At 41.8% G+C, this 12097-nt stretch overlaps 1 protein-coding gene across 2 annotated transcripts in view; it reads right to left on the minus strand.

Annotated features, from left to right (window-relative positions):
• Positions 1-12097, minus strand: part of LOC129701593 (myosin-13-like) — a 125631-nt gene that overhangs the window by 21432 nt on the left and 92102 nt on the right. For both annotated transcript variants that reach the window (XM_055642879.1, XM_055642873.1), the window contains one exon: positions 4489-4623. In XM_055642879.1, the coding sequence (XP_055498854.1) occupies positions 4489-4623 (135 nt within the window). The remainder of the gene's footprint in view (positions 1-4488; positions 4624-12097) is intronic.

The following is a 12097-nucleotide window of genomic DNA, read 5'->3' on the forward strand; positions in this document are numbered from 1 at the left end:
AGCTCTTATATTGGCTGGTTTACATACACAAAATTGACCAAATCATAATCTGAAAAGCTCCATTAGATTCAATGGCTCCAACATCAGAAAGGATCAGAGGAAAATAGAAACCATTACGGTATGGAGATAACAGCAAAAAAAACTGTTACTATTCTGTATCCTCAGGGGTGGAATGGGAAAGGAGAGGGGATTAACAGCTACTAAACGGAGTTCAGTACATTTTACAGCCAACATCTTTCCAGACATAGCCAGCTTTGTATGTTTGAAATCTTTTTTAATATGATAAGCTGCATTTTTGGTGCTGCACTCCATCGTTATGGAGATCATCAGCCAAATTCTCAGAAGGACAACACTGGGTCAAAACTGCTACGACAATCCTTTCATAAAACACAAGCTCACAAAGAACCGTTTCAAAATAGTGACACATTGCACAAAATAACTGGAAAACCCCCCAGCAACATCGGGAAAGCAGATTGAAACATAATAAATATAGAAAGTCCACAGATCCAGGCTTAATTTAATACTTAGCACTGGGAAAATGTTAATTAACATAACAATGTCTTATTAATAGGTATTGATTCAAAGCCCTCATTAATTTATCAATGAGCCAACTCTGTCATGTATTAAATATTAATGACACATTGCAACTGTGTTGTAACTCTAAATTACAACTGCAATTTGTGTTCTTAGTGGAGCATTGGAAATTTAGAGTGCTTTGCTGAAGTGAGTAGGTTTTTTGCGGAACCTTACCAAAGGCCTTGCTGAAGTCCAGGTACACAATTTTTAAGGCCTTGCCCTCGTCAGCCTTCTCGGTTACTTTTTCAAAAAACTCAATCAAATTCGTAAGATATGATCTCCTATGTACAAAACCATGCTGACTATACATAATCAGCCTCTGTTTATCGATATGTATATATATCTTAGAAACATTAAAAAATAGGTGCAGGAGTAGGCCATTTGGCCTTTCGAGCCAGCACCACCATTCAATATGAACATGGCTGATCATCTAAAACCAGTATCCCGTTCCTGCTTTTTCCCCATATTTCTTGATTCTGTTAGCCCAAAGAGCTAAATCTAACTCTCTCTTGAAAACATCCAGTGAATTGGACTCCACTGCTTTCTGTGGGTGAGAATTCCACAGATTCACAACTCTCTGGGTGAAAAAATGTTTCCTCATCTCACTCCTAAATGACCTACTCCTTATTTTTAAACAGTGAATCCTGGTCCTGGACTCCCCCAACATCGGGAACATTTTACCTGCATCTAGCCTATCCAATCCTTTAAGAATTTTACATGTTTCTATAAGATCCCCTCTTATCCTAAATTCCAGTGACTACAAGACCAGTCGACCCATTCTTTCATCATATGAGTCCCACCATAGAAACATAGAAAATAGGTGCAGGAGGAGGCCATTCGAGCCAGCACCACCATTCATTGTGATCATGGCTGATCATCCCCTATCAATAACCCGTGCCTGCCTTCTCCCATATCCCTTGACTCCACTAGCCCCTAGAGCTCCATCCAGTGATTTGGCCCCCATTGCCCTCTGTGGCAGGGAATTCCACAAATTCACAACTCTCTAGGTGAAAAACGGTTTTTTTTCACCCCAGTCTTAAATGGCCTCCCCTTTATTCTAAGACCGTGGCCCCTGGTTCTGGACTCGCACAACATTGGGAACATTTTTCCTGCATCTAGCTTGCCAGTCCTTTTATAATTGTATATGTTTCTGTAAGATCCCCCCGCTTCCTTCTAAACTCCAGTGAATACAAGCCCAGTCTTTTCAATCTTTCCTCATATGACAGTCCTGTCATCCCAGGGATCAATCTTGTGAACCAATGCTGCACTGCCTCAATCACAAGGATGTCCTTCCTCAAATTAGTAGACCAAAACTGTACACAATATTCCAGATGTGGTCTTACCAGAGCCCTATACAACTGCAGAAGAACCTCTTTACTCCTATATTGAAATCCTCTTGTTGTGAAGGCCAACATTCCATTAGCTTTCTTCACTGCCTGCTGTACCTGCACGCCAACTTTCAGTGACTAGTGTACCCATGTGTCCTTCCCATCTCGGAATTAACCTGGTGAACCTACGCTACACTCCCTCAATAGCAATAATGTCCTTCCTCACATTAGGGAACAAAAACTACACACAATACTCCAGGTACTACCTGATCCCTCGGATGGCGGGACTGTCATATGAGGAAAGATTGAAAAAGACTAGGCTTGGATTCACTGGAGTTTAGATGGATCTTGATCCACCTTGTTTCGAATAATTCAATCTACCCGACGTGCACAAACAAATAGATCAAATAAAACAAGTTGACCTACACCTTTAGGCTGTGCACGCCATACGCAAGCAGACAAAGAAATCTCAGGACTTCCCATTGATGTCCCTGCGAAGTGTAGTTATAGAGAAAAGACAGCACCACATTATACACAGCAAGCTCCAACAAACAGTGAGGCACTGACCACATTGACAGTTTTAACAGAAGATAGACACAATGCTGCCGTGACTCAGCGGGACAGGCAGCATCTCTGGAGAGAAGGAATGGGTGGCGTTTCAGGTCAAGACCCTTCTTCAGACTTCATCGTCTCGACCCGAAATGTCACCCATTCCTTCTCTCTAGAGATGCTGCCTGTCCCGCTGAGTTACGGCAGCATTTTGTGTCTCTGGTTTAAACCAGCATCTGCATGTTCCTTGTTGAACAGATTAACAATGTGGCTTATTGAATATACATTTCCCATCATTCCCTCATTTTTCAAAATAGTGTCATGGATCGTTCCTGTCACACACCTTTCCCTCCCTCTCCAGATGCAATACTCAAAATAATTCGTACCGACAAAATTAAATGTTGAAATTATGATTGCAGATGTTAAAATCATCTTCTTACTGATATCGGTGGAAAGTTACCCACATATAATTGAGAGGAAACAGAACTATAATAAAAAGCTTGCTAACCATGACACAAACCATTTAATTTAGCACATCATTTCTATAATTAGCTGACTTCTCTGATGCATGTCTTTTCATAATGACAATTAATCTGAAAGCAGGAGACTAGGAATAAATGTAGGTCTGCCAGAGGCAATGAGTAGGATGTGTTTTTCAGCAGTGTGTGAGCTTAGTCTTGGTCATGAGCAAGCAATATTTTGCAGGTGGATGTCAGCAGTTCTGTGTTGCACTGAGGCTCAGTTTGCAGTCGGATATCTTTCTGATCTCAAATAATAAGGTTCAGCCTTAGATGATGACCAGAACATGTAATGTTTAAAGTTTGTGACCTTTATACTTTTAAAGGAGAGTGTTGAAAGATGTCTAAAAAACGAAATGATAAAAGAGGTTAGCTCAAAATCTACTGTTGATTTGTAAATTTGGTTTCTTTCTCCAATGACGCAGAGGGTCGACCAGCCCCGACGGGGGGTCCGATCGCCGCAGCGGGGGAGCTGACATCCCCCCCGATGCAGGAGCTGATTGCCCCGATGCGGAGGGCCCAAATGCCGCCGGCTACGGGAGTCAAGATCGTCCCGTCAACGGAGGGCTTGAGGTCTCCGACCACGGGAGGGCATAGAAGGGAAGAGATTTGAACTTTTTTTCCGCCTTTCATCATAGTGAGGAATGTGTAGGAGTCACTGTGGCGGATGTTTATGTTAAAATATATTTTGTGTGTTCTGTTGCTTTTTTTATTGTATGACTGAATTAAAAATTAAATTAAATTAAATTCCTCGTATGTTCCAAAACATACTTGGCTAATAAAGTGATTGTGATTGTAAAGTAGTTTAATCCACGTAATGTACATCATTTAAAAGCGTATATGAATGTTCAATGAAAAAGCCATCAGTCTAAAATATTAATTGTTTCACCTTCTACAGATGCTGCCTGACCTGTTGAGCATTTTAGTATTTTCTGTTCTTTACTTCAGACTTATAGCAGACTATATTATTGTTATTTATGTAGTACCATTCGCCACAATGGTAGCTTCATCTGACTTGCATTCTATCACTTTGCCTCTGTAGTTCAACATTTTATTTGCCATGCTATTTGCTGCTCAGAATTGATCAATTACATTTAAGCACTGAATCTATTGAAAATCTCAGAAATCTTTCAATCTCATTCTTGCAAAATATCGAAATTTCATTCTCCCTGCTGCCATTGGCCAGAAGGTACAGAAGCTTGAAAGCGCACATCACCAGACTCAGGAACAGCTTTTGTCCCTCTGTTAACACGCTTCTGAACGATCTTTCAATTCACCTCTATACTATCCTAAATTTGGCCTGCAATATTCTGAGTTTTTCTGTCTCTCTGCCCGGAGGTTACAATATGGGTGCCGAGTGTACACACAGTTGCACAATGCAGTTTGAATGGGGCACAGAGATTATTTTGCCTGTATCGTTCCCCGAACTCCGCAACTCTTTCTCCACACCCCTATTACTCTGAAGTCTAATGATTCTTGGTGATACACAACGCATCAAAATAACATATGTTGCTTACCTCTGCCTCACAGAAGCCATCCCTCCTTTGCTTTCCAAACACCCAAATTATATCCCCCTCTTTAAAAGCCAATTCGTGGCTTGGATGAATATTGGGGCTGTCTTGCAATGGATTATAGTCATAAACGGCAATGAACTGAAAAATAGAGAAATAATACCTGCATATTATTTTTACTAATATCCGAGATATGTTCACATCTGCAGACTTTGCAGAATAAAATCCTGACACGATGAGACTATGAAGTTTCCAGCTCAGGTGAAAATTGCTGCACCATTTTTCAACATTTCTAGGCAAACATCCATAAAAGCAACTTTGTAATATAAGAACTCCGAAGCTTCTGCAAAAGAAAAACTTTGTAATTTAATTAATTAAATTCTGAAAGGAAAAGTATTAATAGGCAGTTAGATATAGTTTGTCAAGTCCTAGGTTGAGTACTAAATTAAAAAAAGAACTTGGTCTATCATGGGGATTGACCTTTCTACCACCAAAGGGGTTTACAGCAAACACTGTCTCAAGAAGACAGCTAATGTCAAAGACTCAAACTATGACCACACATCTCATCTCACAGTTGCCATCATGAAAAAGGTACAATAGCATGAGAGCTGGTCGGCGCAGACCCGGTTGGCCGAAAGGGCCTGTTTCCCTGCTGTATCTCTAAACTAAACTAAACTGATTAAATGAACCATCTCGCGATATCTCAGGTGCCAGAAATCTTCAATGTCATAGGATTAAACAACTCAGAGATTGACCTACTGTTCTGCAAAGGCATTTAGGTCTGGATTTTAACATCATCAAGCCTATTGCAATGGTGCGTGGTGTGGGTTAAAATTGAAAAACTCAATGGCTCAATATCATAACTTAATAAAAGCAGAAATAGGTAAATGTCGGAGTATCTGGGTAGATAGGAGTTCCAAAATATCAGATTGGGCATGGTGGAGTTGGTGAGAGGAAGGGGGTTGGGGTAGTGTGTCATAGTATTTGATATTCAAATATCATTGTGTAAGGTTAACATTTGTCCTGTGATGTAATTATTACCGGAGGATGTGGCATCACGCACTTTTTCCAGTGACACAGTGCGAGTAGTAGACTGGCCAGGCCAGGCCTCAATATGCATTTCAGATTTACTTGTTGTTGGATAAGAAGAGCCTTCAAAAATTGTGTTTCCACACTCACCGACCTTAATGCTGCTGCAGCCCCTATATCTACCTTGCCTTCGACTGATCCTCCAAACCCACCTTTGGACTGCTCCTCCAACAGTGCTCAATAGTTCCCCAGGGAAATTTCCAATCCCCATGCATGTTCATAAGTGATAAGAGTGGAATTAGGCCATTTGGCCCATCAAGTCTATGTTGCCTTTCAATCATGGCTGATCTATCTCTCCCTCCTAACCCCACACTCGATGACGGGTCCGGATGAAAGCGACGGAGACAGGTCTTGCAGGAGCCTGGGTCTCATCTGGATTGGAAACTACTCCAATAGACCGAGCACGTGGGCAGACCAGACTTTCGTCTATGGAAATGGTGCCAAAATATGGCGGCACCTGCATGTGTAATAAATATGCAAAAATAATTTCCCTGTGCAGTTGCACAAATAAAGCACCATTGAACCATTGGCCAGGGAGTAGATCTGATTACGTGACACAGCGAGGATGCTCTCAGGGACAAGTTTCTACCATTAGGATCTCCAGATCCCAAGCTTCCCATGACTCTTCCTTTTGTGCCCTAATTAGTCCCACAGAATGGAGCTACATTTTGGCAGAGCATGGTCCCATTTCAAAAATAACCCAGCACTAATAAGTGAGGATAACCATTATTATTTGAATAGGAATGTTATTCTATTTTTGCTTTGATTACACATTACAGCTAGATTCCTTCAGCCGAGCTCCACTGCAACATGCTCTTTCACCTGTTATTATCAACTAATTAGAATAATTACCTCAGGTCACATAATATTTTCCCTGCCCCACAATTTCTGAATAAAAATTACGTCAAGGGTCACACCGAGCCATAAACCACTATCTCTTGGCTACTTTTATGGGTATAAAAATACAAATTAAAATAATCTGATAAATATATTACTGCTGCATTCGTCTGACTAACTAACATTTATTAAATGTAAAGAACTGAATCAATGTCAAGAATTTCTCTGAAGTACATTTGTATTTCGAACCAAATGACTTTGCTCCACAAAGCAGATCTAGCAACGAACATGTTCACACAGATCACTAAAATATATGCCCATCAATCGACTATTGCAGAGAAAAGTATAAATAGCGTGTTACTCTATCACCTTGGCAACGCCGACGTGCCATTCATTTTGGGATTTAAGAACAGTTACATTGGTGCACCAATAGGGAGACCAGCTAACAAGCAGCATTACATTCGCCTAGACAATGAAGTGTAAAGTAATAGATTGCAGTGGAGAGAAGGACCAGGAAGCCTCAGGGGATTTAATGACCTGCTTTCCCGATGCAAGGTAATTGCCCAAGTATCCAATACTGAGGTAGAGCAGCACACTTATTTTAACTCTTTCCTTGGGAGATTTCTCACCGCTAAATCTTTTTCTTTGGATAGGAGGAGGAAATTGTCCTGTTTTCCCTGTAAATTTTTCTCGCGGATACATTGTCCTTTTAAACTATTTCTGAGCGACTGCTCTAACAGCCCTTTTAATCCTTTTATCATTAGAAATGAATAACCAGTGTTTTTCTTTTCTCCTTTCTAAGGGTTTTGTGAAGGTTACCCAGACTGTTGCTTTTTAAATCTCATTCCTTGTGCTTCAAAGTCAAACTTCTCCTGAGATCCTTCCCTAGAGATTGATGAAATATCAGGGCTTGCATAGTTGGCTTGTATCCACTGTTGAGATCCATCTACAAACCTCTGCAAAGTATGCATCCACTCACGTTGTGTGTACTGGTCATCACATACACATTGGAAATACAAGAACCTGCAGATGCCGGTTTACAAAAATTGACACAAAGTGCTGGAGTAACTCAGCAGGTCAGGACACATCTCTGGAGGACACGGATAGGCGACGTTTCAAGTCAGGATCCTTCTTCAAATGGAAGAAGTTGTCTGAAGAAGGGTCCTGATCTGACACATCGTTTTATCACATAATCCATAGATGCTAACTGACCTGCTAAAATACTCCAGCACTTTGTGCCTTGGGTATTACCAAGGCCAATGTTTTGAAGGCAAAAGTGAAAAGAAGACTTCAAGTACTTTTTATGGATAGATTTTGTTGTTGCCTTGTTTTTATAGGAACATTTTAAAAACAACAGGGAGGTTTATGAGGAAGATAAGTTAGGTTAGGTTTGTTTCTTTTGGAACCCAGTTCGGGTGAGAGAATTGTAATTGCAAAGAATTTGTAGTTTTAAGTAACCTATAACCTTTGCTACTTCTTCTTCCATACACAGTGATAACACTAAAGCATATTCATGTAGAGTTACTGAAAGGATGAAAGAGCATCCCAGCTTAGATATATAAAGGGCAGTTGTATTATCTCTGTTTGGGAAGATTAATGAGGGTTGTTAGAAAGGGAGGAAAAAAAGGAAGGAACACACTGACACTGAAATACAGCCACAAGCTGCTGCTGGGATCCTACACTAAAAAGAGAATGGGGGAATTGCCCAGAATTACTATTACAAATTGATTTACCGATCAATTGATTGATTGATACTTTATTGTCTCATGTACGGTACAGTGAAATTATTTGTTCCCTCCCTCCCACCTCCTCCTCCTTCCCCCCACCCACCCACCCCTTCTATGGTCACTGCCCCCACCCCCCCCCCCCCCCCCCCCCCCCCCCCCGCCGGTCCCTTTTTGTAATTATGTAACAAAGGGAAATGGGTAACAATACGGCACATCTTGCCAATTCCGAATCAATCAAAAGGAGATGGATATAGGGCCTTCCCATTTAGGAGACCTAAACAGCAACCTCTGGTAACCTTGCCCGCCACCCAAAAAAAAAAAATCAAGGTCGAGGTGACCTGCAACCTCCTACCACCTCCAACGCACATGTTGAAAACCTTCCTCGACTATGAAGAAAACCTCCTTCGACCTACAGCGACCTCCTTCGACTATGTTGAAAACTGGCTTCGACCATACACGTTTTACTCGAGGATGGTCTCTGTTAAATTGGTCCGTGATAGAACAACACCCCCTTCGACCTCAAACAACCAAACTGAAAACCAACAACGACCAGCGTCGACTGGTTTCAGCTCAGATGATCACATGATAAAATGGTGGCATCAATGCATTTTTTTTCTTACAATAAAAGCCTCCCAGGTTTTAAAAAAAAAATCTTTCTGAACCATGCGAGCAGAGAAGGAACTAGTTAGGTGGATGTTACAAAAAGTGCATCTACTGCTGTCAGCAGCAGCCCTTTTGCTTCATCTATTCTCCTCTTCCAGGGGTCTCTCATGCAGGGCTATCAACTCCTGTGGCATGTTCTCCTGCCACCCCTCCTCCTGGGTGTGCAATACATGCAGGCAGGATTTTTGGGGGGGTTGTGCCCTACCCCTGCGAGTCTGCCTTTTGGGAGCCATCACTTATTCAAGTTTCCTCTGCTAAAAGAACTCTCCAACTATGATTGAGCACGCCCAGGAGTGACAGCGGTCACATGCTTATGTTTACATTGACCTTTTTTTCCAACCAATTTTTTTCTACCCCGGAGGTATGACCTTCAACCTCCCATGACTACCTTTGATTAGCATCACAACCGGCTTCGACTAGACCTGCGACAAAAAAATTATCGATTTTTACAACGGCAATCTATTTTTCGTCAAGGCCGGGTTTAATCATGATGAAATAATAGCAGCAACCTAGATGAAGCCTTGACTGCGTGGAAATCACTTTCAACCATTAGGGAGAGTGACCAAAACCTCCTGTGACCTCGTGATAACCTTACGTGGCTGGCAAGGCCACCAGAGGTTGCTGTTTAGGTCTCCTAAGCAGGACAGGCCCTATACAACTATACAACAGATATAGACAATTCTGATCCAATCTGAAGAAGGATAACCTTCTAGCACAATTGGATAACTCTGATCAATTCTGATCCAATCTGAAGATGCAAGTTATCTCAATGAGATATCTAGTTTGCAATGTGCCCAGATGGAAGAGGAGGTGTTGTTCCACAAGCTTACATTGGCCATCGTTAGAACAATGCAGGATGCCACAGATCAAACGACCATTCTCTATCCCATTTCCACTCTGATCCATCTATCTGCCAATTCAAGCATTGTCTCAGCAAGGCTCAGGCGACAGGTGGCGCAATGGGCTAAGTGTTCAGCTGGCAACGGGAAGGTAGTCGGTTCGAATCCCGCTTGGAGTGCATACTGTCGTTGTGTCCTTGGGCAAGACACTTCACCCACCTTTGCCTGCGTGTGAATGTGTGTGAGTGATTGGTGGTGGTCGGAGGGGCCATAGGCGCAGATTAGCAGCCACGCTTCCGTCAGTCTGCCCCAGGGCAGCTGTGGCTACAGAAGTAGCTCACCACCACTGAGTGTGACTGAGGAGTGAATGAATAATGCGATGTAAAGCGCCTTGAGTATCTAGAAAGGCGCTATATAAATCCCATCCATTATAAAGTAAGTTCAAGTTTCAGCATCTCATTTTCCATCTGGGCATTCTGCAGTCTGCAGCACTCAGCAATTATAGGACCTTTTAGACTTTAGAGATACAGCGTGGAAACAGGCCCTTCAGCCCACCAAGTCCGTGCCAGCCATCGATCATCCTATACACTAACACTATCCTATGCACCAGTTTATTTCGTGCTCAGAAGAGGGGGATGGGATGGGAAATTTGCCTTTCTTTGAAGGACAAAACTGCACCAATTCTCAAAGTTCATTGTTGCTATGACTACTGCTCTATTTATAAACATAGTGTCTGTCAAGGCAGTTTCATTAGTTGAACAAGGCAGTTGCTAAAAGCAAATGGATATATACCTTTCATTGTAATACTGGCCTGATGGATTATCCACCCATTAATCTCTGATAAACATTAAGAAGAAGAGAAAAACAATTTTGATTAATCACTTTGCCGTTGCTTTTCCTGATATCCCATAGGACAAGACTACATAATGTTACAAACATCAAAATGATGGACCGATAACAATAGTAAACACATCAATCAAGTGGTAACTTTCAATGCAAAATGGAGCAAGGGTCACTCTGACTCTTCTAACTGTCCAGTGATGGTTTGGGTTTATGAGAGAAAAGAAGTTAACGTATATTAATTTCAAGAGAGAATTAGATTTAGCTCTTGGGGCTGAAGGAATCAAGGGATATGGGGAAAAAGCAGGAACGGGATACTGATTTTGGATGATCAGCCATGATCATTTTGAATGGCGCTGCTGGCTCGAAGGGCCGAATGGCCTACTCCTGCACCTGCACCTATTTTTCTATGTTTCTAATGGACCAGAGAGAGAATTTGCAATGATCATAGAAGATCACGGTACAGCACGGTGGCGCAGCAGTAGAGTTGCTGCCTTCCAGCGCCAGAGACCCGCGTTCAATCCTGACTACGGGTGAGGTCTTCACAGATTTTGTATGTTCTCCCTGTGAAAGTGTGGGTTTTGTCCGGGTGCTCTGGTTCCTCCCGCACTCCAAAGACGTACAGGTTTGTAGGTTAATTGGCTTCGATAAAAATTGTAAATTGTCCCCAGTGTGTGTGAATCACTGGTCATTGCAGACTCGATGGCCTATTTCCGTGCTGAATCGCCAAACTAAACTAAACTAAATCACTTGATTAACACCATGTTAATCTAGTATCAGAGGGATCACAATGCCAAAGTGTGATTATAATTTAACATAACCTGCTAAATATTTCCATTATTTCCATTTTATTTCAGATTTCAAGCACCTACATTATAATAATTTCCAATACATTACTACAGGTTCTCCCCAGTTTAAGAGCGCCTGACTTATGCACAGCCTACACTTATAAACAAGCATTTGGGGAATATCGTGATAGATTTTCTGGTTGCTATAAGACAGCAGGCATCTGCTATCAGGTGGGAGCTTGGCTCACGACTCACGAACTGTTCAGGTTACGAAACGTTTTCAGGAATGGAAACCTGCCGTAACTGGGGAAATGACCTGTAGTCTGGATAACAATGTGGCAACCATTTCTTTGTAATGGATCCATCTTAGAACTCAATGGAGTTACAGCACTTGCTCAGACAAGCAAGAGGTCATGCCTGACATTAATTACCCAGTACTGCAACTCATAGATGCACTGACTGTAATAAAATTTAACAAGAAAAGCCATTTTCAGCAGACATTATTATGCAAGATCGAAGGGCAGAACATAGGAGTCTCCAGAGAGCTAGATCCTAAAACGACACGCCATGTATTCAGAATCTACAGTTGCTCTAGTTAGGGATGACCACTTTTTTTTCTTCCTCAGCTCCATGAACATTACGGAACATAGAATAATACAACATAGGAAAAGGCTAGCTTTTCACTGTACCTTGGTACACGTGACAATAAATAATAAACTAAACTTCAGCACACAATGTCTGTGCTGAACGATGACATATTAAACCAATCTCCTCTCTCTGCACATGATCATATCCATCCATTCCCTGCATATCCATATGTCTATCTAAAAGC

This window comes from Leucoraja erinacea, chromosome 1 (assembly GCF_028641065.1).
Source record: "Leucoraja erinacea ecotype New England chromosome 1, Leri_hhj_1, whole genome shotgun sequence".
NCBI lineage: Eukaryota > Metazoa > Chordata > Chondrichthyes > Rajiformes > Rajidae > Leucoraja > Leucoraja erinaceus.